This window comes from Carlito syrichta, unplaced genomic scaffold (assembly GCF_000164805.1).
Source record: "Carlito syrichta isolate Samal-C Ts95f unplaced genomic scaffold, Tarsius_syrichta-2.0.1 Scaffold314399, whole genome shotgun sequence".
Lineage (NCBI taxonomy): Eukaryota > Metazoa > Chordata > Mammalia > Primates > Tarsiidae > Carlito > Carlito syrichta.
Window position 1 is genome coordinate 365146 of NW_007258495.1, and position 19631 is coordinate 384776.

At 37.1% G+C, this 19631-nt stretch overlaps 1 protein-coding gene across 1 annotated transcript in view; it reads right to left on the minus strand.

The window, feature by feature from the left end:
- Positions 1–7003: 7003 nt before the first annotated feature.
- The window catches only part of ZMAT1 (zinc finger matrin-type 1), a 53439-nt gene continuing 40811 nt past the window's right edge, over positions 7004–19631 (minus strand). Inside the window, exons 5-7 of the mRNA XM_008071587.2 lie at positions 19303–19371; positions 10044–10143; positions 7004–8355 (exon numbers count right to left, since the gene is read on the minus strand). Of these exons, the coding sequence (XP_008069778.2) occupies positions 7038–8355; positions 10044–10143; positions 19303–19371 (1487 nt within the window). The 3' untranslated portion in view covers positions 7004–7037. The remainder of the gene's footprint in view (positions 8356–10043; positions 10144–19302; positions 19372–19631) is intronic.

Here is a 19631-nt window from a genome sequence, read left to right on the forward strand (position 1 = left end):
CCAGCAGGAGTGACGGGGATGGATGTTAGGGGAGGGGACTTATTGTCTTTCAAGGAAGAGAGTAAAATATTATATTCATGCAAGAGAAGGATGCTAACAATTAATCAGGAAAAATGGATTGAGTCGCCAGGTTCAGCAAAAATAAATACATACATACAAGTACACCCAGTTAAATTTAGATTTTAGATAAATAACGAATATGTTTTCAGTATAAATTTGACTTTTAAATTTTATTTTAACGATGTGGGCTACAATTCAGGATTAGGTACATAAGTCGTCATTGTATAGATGAAGCTTGGGCCTCCCTTTGGTCCCCACTTCACCTGGTTTGAGATCAGTTACCCTTATCGATGTTATGTCCTCCGCCTCTGGCAGTGTCCTACTACTGCCAATCCCTTGACTCAAATATTGGATGGGACATATTTATTGAAATTAACTACTTATGTACAACTTAAATGTAATGGAGCATTCTGCATTTTATTTGGCAATCTTATAGCTCAGTGGGTTCAAGAGGAGGTGGGATGAAGGTGAAGAGATGAAAGTCTCTTTATATGCCACGAAGGATGCCTTCTCATTTTCATGTATGGCTTTAAATTGATGATTAATTCTTTCAGACTTTCATTTTCTTTCTCCAGTGTATCAATGGCACCCAGAAAGTCAGCAGATTCCATATAGGTTTCTATTTCTCCCAATCCTCTCAACTTCTTGAAATATCACACATGCATGTACCTTCCTTTCCACTAGTATCACTTTTTAACAGATTTACTGCCATAACATTTCAAGGACTACTTACTATCAATATTTTATCTTCTACCAATAGGACAGGATTTTCATTGCTGTCTTTGAAACCCCATTGTGGTGGACTGTTTCCTAGGACCACTTCTGTTACCACCTGTCTTAAGTGAAGTTCTAGGGGAAGATGACTATGAGATGAAGATCTATTTGTAGGCAATTTATAGGGATATGCTTAAAAGAACACTTGTGAGATAGTGAGGGAGGAAAGAGTAGCAGAAAGAGAAATTGAACTGTGTTATAGTCACAACAAAGGCCTTAGCTGATCCCGTGAGGAGCTCTGGAGCTAGAATGGCCTTTTGGAGCTGCCCAAAATTGAAGGAAGAAACTTGGCCTTTGTATATACCTACATCACCCCATCTCTGGATGTGGGCTGCTCCCAGGAGAGAGCATAACTTTAGGAGGCAGTTGACCTCAGATGAGGCTAATTTTCCAGAAGTTGGAGAAATCAGTGCCTCTGGCCTGAAAAGGTGTGGCAGGGGTAGGAGTAGTTCTGGGTAGCACAGCACAACATCCTTAGTTGACTGCTTTTATCAATCTTTTGTATTAGTTTAAAAATTCTGTTTGTCTTCATTTTCCTTGTCATTTCCCTGTGTTTCTCCTCTCGTGTATCCCTTCCAAGTTAATCTTAATTTATGAATTTTTTTCTTTTTATAATTATTCCCTTAGTTCTGTCAGTTTTTGCTTCACATCCTTCTGTTGTCAATTTCTGGGTTCTTTTTCTGATTTATGCTATGTTTCAAAGCTTTAAATGTTTTTTTTTCTTTCAGCTCATCTAGAAATACTAGGTCAGAGTTTTCATGTGCTTTGAGTCTGCATTTTTTCTGATGTTGTTTGCGTCCTATGGGTCTTTTCTTCCAAGGTGTTACTTTCACCATTAGAAGTTTATTTTACTGTTACTACACTTTCTGAGATATGTTTTCTCTGTATTCTTTCCTCATTCCTTATTATCTGAACTTTCCTTTACTCACAACACTTCTGACTGTTCAATGTGATTTCTAGTTTTTTTCTGTATGTGAATTTGTTCTTCTGGAGAAAAATATATGCTAGATAATTAAAATTCTTAAGGATTTAGTTCACCTCAGTTCACTTGCTTCTCTTGATGATTCTGTGAAATTTTCTACTCTTACTTGTAATCCAGAACCTGTGCTGACTTCTTCCAATGTTTCAGTTGCTCTCAACCCTATTTTTATAGTTTGGTGGAGAAATAATGATGTCTCAGATTAGGGTGATGGCAGTGAAGATGAAGAGAATTCAACCTTAAGAGAGGTATTTTGGTGATATAATCAAAGAGAATTGCTTATGGTCTAATGTATAATATAAGGGAAGAGGTGCTAAAAATGGTTTTTGGCTTCAACAATTGCCATGGAGGTTTTACAGATATAATGGAAACTGGAGGATGTATAATTGCTAATGGTAGAAGCAAGCATTCTATTTGGCTATATTAAGTTTGAAGTGCCTATTAGCCATGTGGATACATCAAAGAAATAAATCTTTTAACAGAGGGGAAAAAAGGTCTATTTAGATGTTACTTCCTGTGTGAAGCCTTTCCTGAGTGTCCTCTTCCCATCCCATTAAGTTTATTACCTTTGCTACCTATAGCATCTTTCATCACTCTTCTTATAGCCTTTATCAAATTTCTACTGTAATTGCCTGCTTATTGGTCCAGCTCTTCTGTTAAGTTGTCAGCTTTTTGTAGAACAGAACCTGTGTTCATTTTTTCCTCAGGCTCTTTCCTGGCACAACGGTGACAGTCAGCCCTTATTATTTGTTTAATGCATGCATAAAATAAGACAGTGAATTCTATTTTTTCTATAGCTCCGATTTTTGAAAATATTATTTTCCAAATAGAGTCAATACAAGAGGGTCCCCCAAAAACCCAAAATTTATTTAAAAATTGTAATTTATTCTTGCATGTTTAAACTTTAATCACCTTCAAAGTACTCTCCATTTGATGCAATACACCTATCAAGACGCTTTTCCACTGCTCAAAACAATTTTTGAACCCATCAGTTTTGATGTCTTTAGTGCTTCTCCTGATTTTTGTTTCACCCCTTTCACATTGGCAAAACTTTTTGCAAACAAAAAACAGTCGTTCAGGGAGAGATTGGGTAAATAGGGAGGGTGGGGCACAGGGATCATGCCTTGTTAGTTCAAAAATTGCTGAACACTCAGCATGGTGTGGGCAGGTGCATTGTCATGTTGAAAGAAGCATTCACCTGTTTGCCACAACTCAGGACGTTTCTTCTGCAAATTGTGACACAACCTTCTCAAAACTTCCAGATGAAAACTTTGGTTGACTGTTTGATCTGGAGGAATAAATTCTGAGTATACTACAAGGAGCTTGCCCTCTGAAAGATAATTTGGAGGTTTTTGGGTCCCCCCTTGTACTTGCTTCCCTGTATCTTCTAACCAGTTCAGGATTTATCTCTGAAGTTACTGTTAAGTTGTTCCAAATACTGTCTTCAATATATGTGCCTCAGGTCATATGTGATTTTATGGCTGGGTGAGCATGTTAATCTTTAAAACCAAACATGAAATAAAATTCCCAACATTGTTTTCACATGTAGTATCATAAACTGTGTCTTCTCAAATATGTTTTTGTATTAAAATATCCAAATTTTGGATTTATGTACACTATTAAATTTCATCTTAGCGGTTTTACCACTCAACTCCAGAAGTAGGATCATTTCAGATCCTGCATATATATTTAAATATCTTGATTTATATATACCTCCAAGTGATCAGAGGCAGAAGTTGGTAGCATAACAAACGTGCTAAACTCAGGCTCCAGGTCCTCACACCTAGCTTCAACCAGAAAATTATGTCTCAGGTTCACATAAAATTTATCTGATGATGAGGTTAATGTAAAATTTATTTTTGGCAAAAAATATGTCCCAAAATTTTTGAAAATCACTTTTCTAAATAAAGTCGCTAGTGAATTCCTCAAGACTATAATCAATACCACGCCCTTTTCCCTCCCTCCACTCACCACACCATCCAATTTAAATGGTTTTAATTTTAAAAATTTACATAATTTACCCATTACAGATTAAAATTGCGAGTGGCTAATTTTAATGAAACACTATGTCTATTTTTTGGATAAGATCAGAGTAACGTGTTATCTCAGTGAATATTCTTATGATATATAGTTTTGAATCTCCCTCAGCTTTATTTTTATTTTAGTATCATGGGGTAGATGTTAGGATTTGTTACATAAGTATATTGCATGAAGGCAAGATTAGGGCTTCTGGCGAGCCCCTTTCCGCAGTAGTAAGCATGGTACCCAATGGGTGGATTTGTATTCCTAATCTCCCTCCCTCCTTTAGTAGTGCTCAGCATCTGTTGTTCCCATCCTTGTAGCTGTGTGCCCAATGTTAGTGCCTACTTATGAGTGAGAACATGTTGTATTCAGTTTTTTGTTTCGGTAATATTTCACTTAAAATTAGGTCTCCAGTTGCTTTCATGTTGATGCAAAATCCTTCAGCCTTAAACACAAGATACATTTTTGTGAAATAATTTATCAATTTTTAAAATGCTGGCAGCTCATTTGATTTGTTTTGCACTTTTGTGGAAAAAAATGCTACATTTTGTGATGTGCTCAGAAAAGAGAACTTGCCAAGTTCACAATCCACTTGTTCTACCCTGGTTCTTCTTTCTCCCTCTCTTTCACCAGTACACCAAATGTGTTTTAAAGGGGGAGGGGGTAATATTGTCACATGAAATAATAATACCAACAATCTCATGGAAGAAAAGTTGATTTGGGGACCATCGAACTCTCCTGGGACTATTCATTCAGTTAGGTATAAACCCAACCAATCATATTATATTTCAGCTCAAATTTGCCATTTTATTCAAATGTCATAGAATAAAAATCAGCTATTATTATTATTATTATTTTTTAGTTGGAGTCTCACTCCTCTGTCGCCCAGACTGGAGTGCAGTGGCTGCTCCCGGCCACTGCAGCCTCGACTTGCTGGGCTCCGGCAATCCTTCCACCTCAGCCTTCCAAGTAGCTGCCATGCCCGGCTAATTTTTTGATTTATTGTAGAGATGAGGTCTCACCAAGTTGCCCAGGCAGGTCTCGAACCCGGGGGCTCAGGCAATCCACTCACCTCGGCCTCCCAAAGCGCGGGATTACAGGCTTAGCCACCGAGTCCGGCAAAAATCAACTATTAAATATCTTGCCTAAATGCAGATATATTACCATCTAAATTTACTTTTTGAGAAAGGGAATACTATAACCTATTTTTCCTATTCATGGTGACTCCTTGTTTGATTCCGATAGTATTCTCACAAGATCACACAGCAACTTGATGGTGCAACTGAGACCAGAATCCTGGGATTTGGATTCCCAAGCCATTACATTTTCTATCTCATACTGATGCTCCAATACTTACAGGAGGTACTGATCATAAATAAAGGGAGCACTAGAATAAAACAAAAATTGTCAAAATCAAACAATTTAAAGGGTAACACATCCTTATGACCCTCTACCACTTATAAATTCTTCCTTCTTCACTTTCAAGTATTTAGCTGGTCATATTTTCCTAACCTAAAACTGAGCTCAAGACTGAATACCAGCTTCTACTAGGCAAGATGTAGAGAAATAAAATTATTACAATTTTACAGTGTAATCTCCCCAGAGGTATTAAGCGAAAATTGTTTAATAATTGCCCCATCCCAAAATAATTATCTTTGGATGAGAAATGGTCATTTACATAAAGCAATATGCATAAATAAAAAACACTTTAATATAAACATTTCCAGAATATAGACTGACTTTGTATCAGTACTTTTTGAGAGCTTTTTAAAACTATATGTCATCTAAGTTTATTATAGACTGTTTCATTTTCCACTTTCAGAACTAGAAAATACAAAAATACACTGCAAATTAGACTTAACAAGGAAAAGCAATAAATCTAAATTGCTTCATACATTCCTTGGAGAAAACCAAGAAACAGAAACACACAACAACAAAATACCACCAACAGCAACACAAACCCAAACAAGGAATGGATTCTGCAATGGTAGTTCTGTCATTTAAAATAAATTCTCTCCCATGGGTAAATACTTCACTATCACAGCAATTCAATGAACAAAAGTAGAGACAATCTCATTTAGGAAAATTACAGTATATGTAAGAAACATGTAATAATTTTTCTTTCTTTCTTTTTTAGAAAATGAGGGAAAGTAGCTTGTGGAAAAGGCATATTGAATACTTTTACTTCACTTGGTTTTTTTTAAAGAGATTAAAATAACTGTCCACTTAGAAAAATTCAAAGAACATGAATTGTATGAAACCAAACCCCTTAACCTATTTCTTCAACCGTGAAGGAACAAAACTAAAAAGTTCATAATCTAAGAGTAGACTCATCCCCAAAACATTGACTCTTCTGTCTTTTCTTCAGTAGGTTTTTATCTTATGTTCCTCTTGTGTTCTTATGTTTTTGTTTCTCAGAGGCTAGTTTTAGGTTTTTTTCTTCTTTCAATTCAATTTCAAGTTTTAGCCCTTCCCCGCCCACCCCAAAAAACTGACCTGAACTGACACTGACTATATCTAACTCCCCTCTTCTTTATCTGATACTCTTGTTTTTGTCTAAATCTGTTTTCTGAACTGATTTTCCCAATTAATCCTTGGGTAAACAAAACTAGAGTTCAAAATCTAAGAGTAGACTCATCCCAAAACATTGATTCTCCTGTCTTCTCTTCAGTAGGTATCTTTTTCGTTTATGTTCTTCCTGTGTTCTTTTGTTCTTGTTTCTCAGAGGCTAGGTATAGGTTTTGTTTCTTTTTTCAATTCAATTTCAAGTTTTACAAAAAAAAAAAAAAAAAAGCTTCCCTGAACACTGACTATATCCACCTCTCCATTTCTTTATCTGATACTCCTGTTTTTGTCTAAGTCTGTTTCCTGAACTGAATTCCTCAATTAATCCTGGGGTAAACAAAACTAAAAGTTCAAAATTCAAGAGTAGACTCATCCCAAAACACTGACTCTTCTCTCTTGTCTTCAACAGGTTTCCTTTTATCTTATTTTTTCCTATATTCTTATGTTCTTTCTCAGAGGCTAAGTTTAGGCTTTTTTTCTTTTTTCAATTCAAGCTTTACACAAAAAAGCTAAGTGTTCCTGAACTGACACCAACCGTATCTACTTTTCATTTTCTTCATCAGATGCTCCTCTTTGTCTAACTCCATATTCTTAATCATTTTCTTCAATTCAAGCATGCGTAAACAAAACCAAAAGTTCAAAATCCAAGAATAGACTCATCCCAAAGCATTTCTTCTTCTGTCCTTTCTTCAACAGATTTCTTCTTCTCTTTCCTGTGCTTACGTTCTTCCTTCTCAGAGGGTATGTCATGGCTCTTTTTCTTTTTTCGATGTTTAAGCTTTTCTGAACTGACTCTATCCCCCTCTCTTTTCTTTTGTCGGTTGTTCTTGTCTTTGTCTAAATCCATATCCTCATAACGCTTTTTTCTGTTGTGCTTGGATTGCTCCTCCTCTGGCCTTTCTTCACCTTCTTCCAGGTGTCGTCTTCTCTTCTGATGTCTCCGTTTATGATCTGCTTGATGGTCAGTGGTATTGTTTTCTGAGGAGAGATGTTTGTAAACTTCAGATTCTACACTGTATGGGCCAAAGTTATTTTCTTGTTGATTAAGGCTCAAAGGTACTGGTTTTTCTGTGATATTGTCTCTGGTGAGTTGACTGTAGCTAATAAAGTCTAGTTTCTGCTTGCTGTCATGAGCTGGTAAACAATGAGGTAACTGGCTTTCCACTGCTTGTGAAATACTGTATGGTCCTGTATAGGTATGGAAAGTCTCAAATGGGAAGTTTTGCTCTATCATTCTATGTCTGGGTCTGACATCAACCATATCTCTGTACCTATGTGTTTCTATAGAGTTGTTACCTATCTTTCTGAAACGAGTCTTTGGCTCTAACCCTCTGGCTTTCTGCACTTTGATGTAATCTTCAAGTTCATCTTGGAAAGAGTCATACGTCCTCTTTGAATAACCTGGTAACCAATGAGGTAACTGGCTTTCCACTGCTGAACTACTGTATTGTTGTTGGTAGGGCTGGGAAGTCTGAAACGAAAATCTTTGCTCACACATTCCTTGTCTGGGTCCAGAATCAACCATTTCTCTGTACCTATGAGTGTCCACAGAGTTCTCTCTCATCTTTCTGAAACAAGTCTTTGGGTCTAGTCCTCTTGCTTTCTGCACTTTGATGTAATCTTCAAGTTCATCTTGGAAAGAGTCATATGTCTTCTTTGAATGAGCTGGTAAGCAATGAGGTAACTGGTTTTCGACTGATTGTGAACTACTGTACGGTCCTGAGTATGACTGGAAAGTCTCAAATGGAAGTCTTTGTTCAATCATTCTGTGTCTGAGTCTGGAATTGACCACCTCTCTATGTTTATAGGTTTCCAAAGAACTCTCTTCCATCTTTCTGAAACAATTACTGGGCTCTGGTCCTCTGGCTTTCTGCACTTTGATGTAATCTGCACACTCATTTTGGTAAGTGTCTCGAGTCTTTGAATTCTTCACTAGGCTGATAACAATGGATTCTCTGCAAAGAAGAGAGTAGAAATTTTTGTGTTACTAGATTATTTTATCCTGAATATTTTCTTTTCTCTAAAAAATACTGGTCTGAAAAACAAAAACAACACAAGCCCAAACAAATTTTAAAAACCTACTTTATAATAAAGGCTATAAATCATGACTTTTTAAGCCAAAAAGAAGCAGCAGAGATAGTGAAATACTTCCCAAGCACCTCACAATTTTCATGAAAAAAGAAAAAAAGAAAAAACAAACTTCCTCAGGTCAGGGATGAAAGAGAAGATGCGTATAAAGGTCAGTGGTATTGTTTTCTTATGCTGTTATAGTACTAAAAATGCAAAGGCATGTTGTGTGGGTAAAGACCAATAATATTTACTGCCCTGACAGACAATATGATCTCAATGTCATATCATTTTCAATGTTGCCATCAGTCTGTTCCTTGTATACATCTATAAATGTGACAGGCATTTATTCTAGAACCCTGATATCTTTTTTAAGAGTCTAAATCCTAAATCTAGCCAGGTACGATGGTGCACACCTGTAGGCTGAGGCAGGAGTATCACTTACACCCAAAAGTTAGAGGTTGTAGTGCACTATGATTGCACATGTGAATAGCCCTTGCACTCCTACCTGAGCAACACATCTAAATGTAGGTTAATTTGGTGAGTGAATTAGCTGCTAAGCATTAGAACTCAAATAATATAAATATTTTCTACTAGAATAAAATCATGTGACAGAAATACTACGTCTTCATTTAAAAGAGCAACAAAACCGAACACAAATTGTTAATTAGTTAAATCCTGCTAACTGAACTACCCAGTCCCCAACTGTTCACTCCATTCGTCTCCCTAAAATAATAGAATAAGCTAATAATTTATTGAACTCCTACTATGTGCCAGGTCAGTCACCTTACACATATTATTGTATCTCATCCCAACAATCTTGTATCAGAACTGTCTAAATTTCCACACTGGGTAGAAAGATGGATCCAAGCCGGGCTCAGTGGCTCAGCCTGTAATCCCGCACCTTTGGGAGGCTGAGGTGAGTGAATTGCCTGAGCCCACGGGTTCGAGATCTGCCTGGGCAGGTGAGACCTCATCTCTACAATAAATCAAAAAAATTAGCCGGGCGTGGTAGCGTGTGCCTGTAGTTCCAGCTACTTGGAAGGCTGAGGCGGAAGGATCGCCGGAGCCCAGCAGGTCGAGGCTGCGGTGGCCGGGAGGGGCCACTGCACTCCAGTCTGGGCGACAGTGAGACTCCAACTCAAAAAAAGAAAGAAAGAAAGAAAGATGGATCCAGTATTCTGATACAGAATACTATCTAATAGCAAGACATCTCTTCTTAATCACTGTCCCTCACTAGATAAATGATGATTGCGTCACTGAATCCCTGGAACTAAGCCAACTTTCCAGAGATTATTTGAATTTGTGTGGTTAGCATAAGAGTGATCATTTAGCATCTCTTCAAAGAACATTGATGTCTCATCAGGAAGGGTACCAATAATGAACTCTTCCTGTATACAATATTGACTACAGAATTCCCTTAGCTAGTATGCAGTATGTTACAAATACCACCAGCCATATCTAAGTTCAACTCAGGGGAAAGAATGCCTAGAAAGTTTGTAAAATACATGATAGGGTACTTGACTAGCAACTCTGGTCTTCAGTATCATAAGAACATTTTGGCAAAAATACTTACTTAATTTGATGTTCACTTCCTTGCATGTGGGACCGGAACATATCTAAAGATGTAAAAGCAATACTACAAATATGGCAAACGTAGGTTCTCATATTAAATGCTGAAAAAACAGAAAGTTCAAGTTAAGAAGGTATGTATGGATAAATTTAGAATAACATATATTAGAACTAGACAAGAATTTATTAGAGATCACCTATTTGAATTTTTCCAAAAAAGACAGGACCCAGAGAGGTCAAGTGAATTGGCCAATGTCACAGGACAAGTCAGTAGCAGTGTTAGCCTTCAGAGCCCATGGCTCTTAATAATTTAATACCCAGAATACTCTACATTACAACCCACTGCTTTCTAGCCTTGACTTCTTCCCTAAGAATCTTCTGCCTGTTTACTATTGCTACATGAAGGTGCTGCAGATACCTGAAATTTAGAATGCTCAACCAACATTTGCCTCAGAATCTCTCAACTAACCTCTTTTTGTTTGCCCCTAACTTTTTTTCCACCCAATCAAAACCTCAAATATCTCCCCAAACTAAAAACAAATGTTTACTCTCTTACCTGAAATCACTGTAGTGAATTAGTTAGCAAAAGTAATTTCCACAGATTTTAGAAAGGAGAGAGGTTCAGTGAACCCACTCTCAGGATAGAAGCTGAAAGCAAAATTCTAAAGCAAAACTTCTAGTTACCACTTCAAGAGTAAAGAACTATAGACAAGAGACTGCATATCAACTAGCTCAATATTCTGCTTCATAAATAGAATTAGAAGCAGGGGGAAATTAATTTTGATTTTCTTAATCTCATCATCCTCCACTTTAGCTTTGGTCAGAAGCAGCAAATTAATAAATTTCTTTTTATTTTTCTTTTTGAGTTGGAGTCTCACTCTGTCACCCAGACTGGAGTGCAGTGGCCGCTCCCAGTCACCTCAGCCTCGATCTGCTGGGCTCCGGCGATCCTTCAGCCTCAGCCTTCCAAGTAGCTGGAATTACAGGCATGCACTACCACGCCCAGCTGATTTTTTGATTTATTATGCCAAATATAAAAGCAATCTCACCCTAGGGAGGAAGTAATAAATTGGTGGCTGCAAGAATATTAGGAACAACTAAGGTCATCTTTTAAATCAAACAGCATTCTAATCATTTAAAGGAAGCTATTAATCATCAAGTGTATTGGCCTAGTCTGAGCAAGGATTATTCATAGAAACAGAAGAATACTTACAAGGGAAAAGAAAGATGCTGGCTTTGAAAAACAGAAGACTCTGTTCACTATTGACGTATACTCTATTGTAGGCCCAGGAGAGCTCAGCAAGTTACGTCAAAATCTAAATGAACGATTCTTCAAAACGATCCTTCTTCTCTGTGCTCTGATGTTATGCTTACTAAGTCACTTTCTGATTAAAATTTGGTTTCCTATATCATTTAATGCCAAAAAAGGATACCCTGAATGACAGACATCAAGAAAAACTGGGAATCATAAATCAATACCAGAATGACAATACAGTAACTTAAACTACAACGTTTCCCAGTCTTCTCTGATAAAAATCACCTGGCGTGTTAATTAAAAATATAGATTCAAAGGCCCTCTCCTGAAAAACATGACTCACTGTTTCTGGGGCAGGGACAGGGATTTTGTATTTTAACAAGTATGGTAAGTGATTAAGGACTTTGTGAGAAATATACTAAGGGAATATCTTTCCAGTTCCTCAGTTATTTATCAGCCTCTTTTAAGTTTGTTTGTGGTTCGTGAGTCCCTGATTTAAGGCCAATCAATTCTGAGATTCTTGACTTCGTGCAAAGCTAAGGACTAAACCCAGGACTGCACATCCTCACAACAACCCATTTCAGGAAATTCTTACTGCCTTTATTTTACAGGTGTCAAACTAAGGCTCAAATTAATTTGGCCTATGCCATATATTCTGAGGGTGCCTAAGTTATGCAAGATAAGCAGGAGTTCTGATTTCCTCCAGATTAGTGGTTCTCAATGCTGTTTATACATTAGAATCATGTGGAAATTTTTAAAAAATATTCATGTTACAGCCCCACATTTAAATCAGAATCTCTAGGGGTGGAACCAGACTTTCTTTTTTTTGAGTTGGAGTCTCACTCTGTTGCCCAGACTGGAGTGCAGTGGCCGCTCCCGGCCACCGCAGCCTCGACCTGCTGGGCTCCGGCGATCCTTCCACCTCAGCCTTCCGAGTAGCCGGAATTACAGGCATACGCTACCACGCCCGGCTTATTTTTTTGATTTATTGTAGAGATGAGGTCTCGCCGCCCAGGCGGGTCTCGAACCCACGGGCTCAGGCAATCCACTCACCTCAGCCTCCCAAAGGCACGGGATTACAGGCTGAGCTACCGAGCCCGGCTCAGACTTTCTTACTTTCTGAGCTTTCCACATGATTTTACTGTGCAGTCATTGCTGTGTACTTGCTCCAGATTATTGAGTCAATGATCTTCATTATTATTATAAACTCAAGTCATTTTGCAGAGGTTATACATATTTATTTAGTGTTTATAAAGTATACTATATGTAGTGTTCTCCTCAGTTCCTTCTTTGTTTCTCCACAAATTACACCAGAAGATTCCAATAGAGGTAATATAGGGGTTTAGAAGAGCTGCCAGTCACATATGAAAGATCCTGGCAGTTCTAGAAAGTGGTCTGATTACCATTACCTTAGCCTTTGGCTTTTCCACACATTGATGTTCTTTATATTTTTCTAGGATGCAAAAATCTCAGAAAAAAATACAAAAACTGTGTAAACCCTTTCTGTGATGATATGAAGCCTATTCATTTGACCCCAAGGTCAGAATTTTCGGTCAAATTCTCCTGGGACCTGCCTCCACTATGCTTCTTATTCTATTTTTTTTAATCCCATAGACTGTTCCTTGCCTCTATTCTGCTCTTGGCTGTCCTGTTCTCAGCTCTGATAAGATTTCTTGTTTCCAAGTTCATCCAGAAACTCGGGCTTCTTTGCATCTTTTACCTTTCAGAAACTTCCCAAACCTAACACTTGTGGGACCTACTCTTCTCTTAATCACAACTCTATTTCATAACTTCTTGAACTAAGATCCTTGTTTTTCAAAAAATGAATAGGGAAGTGCATGTCTTTATAGTCTAACACTGTTCCCAATCTTGGCTCCAGATAATAATCACTTAGGAAATTAATTTTTTAAAAGTATTGATGCATAGGTCTCAGAGATGGCAATTTAATTGACCCTAGAGATGGCCCAAGCACTGTGATCTCTAAACACTTCCTGCATGATTTTAATGGACAGTCAAGGTTAAGATAAGTGGTCTAATATCTTAAATTGGGAAGGAAAAAAAACCAATTCAGAGCTACATGTAAGTAAAAATGCAGCTGAATGTGGAATTTACCTTATGAAGAAAAATATAAAATGTTCAATTTTTAAATTTATAAAAAGAGAACAAAACATTTTTTAAAATCTAACATTTGTTGATAACCTATCCTGTGATTGGTACTGTATATATTACTTCATTTCATCCTTACTCAATCTTGTGAAGTTACATTATTTTCATTTTATACCTGAGGATTCTGAGGTGCAACTGGGCAAGTAACTTCAAGTATATCTCCAAATATATGTTTATCCTTCTACACAACACAGCCTATCAAAAAACAATTGGGAAATATGAATTGAGAAAAAACTATGTACTCATTACCATATAAAACATTGAGAAAGACATTGTAGAATAAAATAAAATTCCGTGTCTCAAGGAGGCTAATTCACTTGTGGAGTTATAATTGATGCAATTATAAATAAGAAGTAAAGCCTATGAGAAGTCAGAGAAAGGAGAGAATACCAGGAGCTAGAGCTGTGAGAGCAGTTGTGATGGATCTTTAAAGACTGGAAGGATTTAAATTGTTAAGAAAGTAGGTAAGGGCATTCCAAGGGATCAAAACAATATCAGGTATGGCAGAAACAGAAACTGGCATGACGTGTTGAATCCAAATAATCTGTTCAACAAATATTGAGTACCTATGTGGCAACAGGCATCATGTTAGATGCTAGGGATACAAGATGAATACAACAGTCAGGTTGCTGGCAAGTTCAGTGTGAGAAAGATACACAAACAAAAGAATTCAGTATCACTTGGTAAAAGAGAGGTATGCTTAAGAGATATTGAAGTGCAAAGAAGCACAAGCACTTAGCATAATATGGAGGTCTGAAGAAGGCTACTAGAAGAGATGATGCCTTAGCTAAACTTGGTGGGATGAAAAATAGTTAATTTGATGAAAGAGTTGAGAAGCACACTGTAGGCACAAAAACAGCATAAATAAAGCACAGAATGTTCACATAAACTTCTTAAAATATGGAATTGTTGTAGAGTAAAGGACAGGGGGATGAGATGGGAAGAGGAAAAAGGGGTCAGATCAAAGAGAGACTTATATGTTATTCTAAGGAGCTTAGACTTTTTATTCTGTGCTTTAGGAAACCTTCAAGTAGTAAGTGACATGGTTGGTCAATTGTGTGTTTTAGATTATCTCTCCTCTGGCTGCAATATAAAAGATGAGTTTAAGAGGAGCAAGCCTAGAAGCAATAAGACCACAGTTATGTATGAGGTGAATACACTAGACCAGGCAAGAGAGCTAGAAGGATCTCAGCAGGGGTAGAGAGGAACGGAAAGATTGGTGAAATATTTAACATTAAAATTGGCAAAATTTAGTGACTGCTTGAATGTGAAGAAGGATAGAAGAGAGAGAAAAATCTAGAGAAGTCTAAATTAATTTCCAGAATCCTAATTTGGCAACTGGATGGGTGGTGATCCCATTAACTGAAATTGGAACTTCAGATGGAAGTGGTGTTTTAAGGGATAGAAGAGTAAGCAATGGTGAGTATAGGTTTGAACACACAGAGATATCTGTGAGACTTTCATGTACATCTAACAGGCAGTCATATATAGGAGTTTGAGAGGTAGAAGATATGTCAGAAAGATTTTAGAGATGTGAGAACATGGGAGTAGTCAAAATAATCAGAGTGGATGAAATTTCCTGAAGACATGTATGGGTGGGCAGAGGAATAGCAACATAATGATAAAACTTGAAGAGTGTCACTCTTTAAGATGGTAGAGGAGGATGAGTGTATGAAAAATCCACCAAGTAAAGGACAGAGATTTATAAGGATGAATGGGAGATAGTGATGTCAAAGGAGCTAAATAAAGAGGTTTCATTGGATTTAGAAATTTAGAGGTCACTCTGACCCTGTGAGGAGTAGTTTCAGTGAAGTGGTAGAGGTGATTTAATGGCATGGAGGAATGTGTGCCAATAAACTGTAGTGAGTTGAGGAATGAATGACAAGTGAAGACAGTAAGAGTGGACTACATTTTTAAAAAACGTGGGTGAGAAGTGAAGGGGAGAATGTACTAGTTAAAGGGGAACTCAGGATTACAGAAGGATTTGGTTAAGGCAAGATATGTGGTGATCCACATCTGAGGGCCTAATTTTTTTTATGAAATAAGGAAGAAGCTAGTCTGAGAAGTGTGTGAGGAGGTGTATGTAAAGCAGGGAAAAAGTCTTCTAGAGTGATGTAGGTTTAAAATTATTGCTAAGAGGAAAGTGAAAGAAAAGGTAACAGATTAAGTAGAGCTAGAGGCCTAAAGTAGTTGGATCTCAAGACTTTCATAGTCTTTTTCATAAAGTACCCAATCCCTAGACTTAAATAATTTTCTGTTGCATCACTCAATAGGCCTGAAATGTAGAAGCAGAAAAGATTGGGGGTGGGGGGTGAAACTGTTCTAGGGCTGAAATCTTGCAACTAGGGAGTGAAAGAATAACAATGAGGTACAAGTAAAGCTTTCCAGAAGGTTGTTATAGCATTAAGGCATGAAGTGCTGGCAGTAAAAATGTAATGAACAAGTACAGAAAGGAAAAATAGTTCTAAGAAGATTTGATAAAACTTACTGATGGACAGGATATAGAAAACTAAGTAGCCAAAGATACTATCAGAGATTCAAGTGTAGGTAGATTAATAAATATTGGTATTACTAGTAGAGAGAAAACGTGAAACATTCAATTTTGTTGCAGTGAAGATTATTAATTCAACTTTAGATGAGTTACAGGTGAAGGAAAGACATCTAAGTGCAATAATGGGGCTATAAATTAGTAAGATAAACAAAACAAATACAATAAATAAAAAATACATACATACTTTAGTTCCATATCGTTATGGTAGCCATTCCTGTGCTAATAAGATCTGGGCTGGATGATGGACATAAAGAATGCAGTGAGAACGATGAAGAAAAACAGAAAGAGATTAGATATGAGAGAAACATATACAAGCAATAGCAGATGGGAAAGGCAGAGACAGAAAGAAGAAAATGAGTGATGAATGAAATAGTTAAGGTGGCATATGTTAACTGCTTTATTATTTGCTCACTTGCAATATGGGGTTCTGCTGTTATTGTTCTTTGAAATTCCCATTAGCTCATTTAAATTCTTCAGCTATGTTATGCTTAAGTGTTTACTGTTCTCAAAATGAAATAGACAAGGAAGGGTTGAAAATCTCTTGCTTGAGCCCTAGCTTCAGTGGCTAAAGTGATTTCAATGACTGGATCAAATTACCCTCCTCAACCACCATCAGTGAGTATTCCATCAAAATCTGACTTCCCTCATTCTAATAACCTTGAAACATCAGAGTGTCAAAACGACTCTCCTCCTCTAGAAGTGACAAGACTGCACTCACTTCTCATAACTAACTCGGTTCAAATTTACCTTGTGCCACTAAGCTAAAAACTGCTTATTTCAGATATCCTCAGCCTAGCAATAGAAAGAATACCTTAGCAAGCAGAAGTCTATCACTTTTCCAGACATCTACACTTACTTTCAGAAGCCCTACCACTTCTATTTCTATGCTTGTCTAAATAAATATTTTTTAAAATCCTGGATAAAAACACATATCTCCATATAACTTTTTGGGATATGCTAAATCACATTAAGTAGGAAACTAACAGAGCAAACACAGCATAAGCACTAAGTAAATAAATATCATTTAATAGTTCACTGATTTATATATTAAAATAACCTCTCTTGAGACGGGCATACTTTTGTGCCAGTTTCTATCTCTAGCACTGAAAATCTAGATGAGTTAGATGAAGTCCTTTCCCTCAAAGACCTTACATTTTAATGAGACATACAGACAAATAAAGAGATAATTAGATATGCAGGTAAAGAAAGCACAGAAGATTAGTCTTGAAGTAAGTGAAAAGTCTTCTAGGCAGCAACAACATGTTTAAAAATGAGCAGGAGTTTGCCAGGAGAAGAGGGTTATGATGATATTCCAGGAAAGGTGGCAACATGAACAAGGGCATAGAGACAAAAGACAGGGTCATGGTTGCTGGAAACCATAAGCAGTTTTCAGATATTGATCCATATAGATCATAGCAGGAAGTAGAAAGGGATACGCCTGGAGAAGGCAGGCAGAAACAAGATGGTAGAGAGCTATGGAGCTTAGATTTTTATCCTTAGGAGATGGAGAAACAATGGAGAGATTTAATGAAGGAAAACTTCAAGTGAAGCACTCTAGAGATTAAATTGAGGATGGATTTGGGGAGACAAAGCTGGAGGCAGGGAGAATAGTTAGGAGGTTGTGGAAATACTACTCTAGGGTAATGTTTCTCACAATGTATTGAGTACAAATCACCTAGGGATCTTGTTAAAATGTAGATTCTGATTTCGTAGGTCTGCAGTGGTGCCCAAAATTCTTTTTTTCTAACAAGCTCCCAGGTGATGCCGATGATGTTAAGCCACAACCCACACTTTGAGTAGCAAACCTCTAAGAAAGTTGTTGAGGCCCTGAACTGATGTGGGAAAAGCATGGCTGGAGAAAAGGGGACAGTAGTATTCAGGAGGTAAAACAGTCACAACTTGGTGCTTCATTAGATATAGAAAGTGAAGAAGGTGGTGTTTGGGGGTTCACAGTTAACTGCAAGTTTCAACTTTGAATGTCTAGGTCAATTTGAAATAGTTATGAAACATCCAGGTGAAGCAGCTGTCACTTGGATATGTGAGTTCGATGCACGACAGAAAGGTCATAAGCATACAGATGAGCCCTAGATGAGAGACGAAACCAGGGAAATAGATAAAGTCATGTTTGTAGAGTAAGATCAAGAATGGAATCACGAGAATACCTACATCTATGTAATGAATTTTAAAAAGGCCCATAAAGAAACAGTCAGAAACACAGAAGAACCAGAGAACAAGGAGTTACATATGACAAAGAGTAGAGCTCCAAGGAGGGACAATGTCACATGAAGCAGAAAGGTCTAGTAAGGAGAGATTTGAAAAGTAATAGTGAATGGAGAAAAAAAGTGGGTGGAAGAGAGAATATGAAAGGAGAATAAAATACACTAGCAGTGAGAAGGTGCCTGTGGGGGAAAAATGAAAAAAAAATATGGTTAGAAGGGCAGGTGGATTACTCCAGTCAGGATCAGTATCTTTATTGTGCTTGAATTCTTGCCACTCTTCCTTAGGTCCAAGCCCTTTGGTTCTTCCTTTCTACTTCCCACTTCTATCAATTCAAATCATTAAAATATATGAAGATCTTTCCAAACCATTATGTTTCATTCCTCTAGTTATCAAAAACATGTATGCAAAAATCTATGTCTGTAGCCTTCTGCAATGAAGTGTTATTAACCCAACTAATCTATGCACTTGCTTCTTCAGGAAATTGTATTCCCAAGAATGACTAACCTGGCATCCAAGACACATTTAAATCACATTTGGTAAATGAATGATATGACCATATGATACCAATGTAAAATACTTTCTTATATACCTAAGATGACATGGAACCATAGGAATACCTACATTTGATTCTAAAATGAATAGGGGTTATCAAACAATTCTGGGTTTCAATTTTTTAAAAAACAAACAAATCAAGTTAGATGGACTTGCAAGTCTTTACTTTTCTAAAATTCTATAATTCCATGAATACTATCAATCTCTCACTTAATAAGAGTAAAATGGTATATAAGTAAGCTAGTGTGTTTTATGAAATACAAACTTCCTGTGAAAGAGTTTGGGGATAATTTTACTGTTTGTCATTTCCATTTCATTTTGCTGGAAGAGGTTTGTCTCTTATCTCATCTATAAACATCTTCCTAGCTTCATTTCTTTTGTGTTTTTGCCCAACATAATGTTGTTGGGCCATTACTGGACTATTAAAGAACGCAGGACATAGCATGCAATATTTGTTTGGATTATTTAAATCCAAAGGACTGCTGGAAGAGGAAGGCATAGTCTTGTCTTTAATCGCACCTGGAGAATGCTTGACAGGAAGGGTCTTCAGGAAAGTTGACTCTGCAGAAGTAGTAAGAGGCACACCTGCTGAAATAGTTGTAATGAGAAATGATCAACATATGTTCAGATATTAGAGCTGCATTTATTGTAAAGCATTAGAGAAATTTAGAATTCTCTAAAATCTCACTTTCTGGATATTTTCTTAGCAGAGGGATGCTAGATAAAGGCATTCAAGTCAAAAGAATTTCCTTCTGTGAAAATAAAACTTTGAGTAAGAATCTGTAACCAAGTTTCCTTCCTCCCTCCCTCCCTCTCTCCCTTCCTCCCTCCCTCCCTCCCTCCCTCCC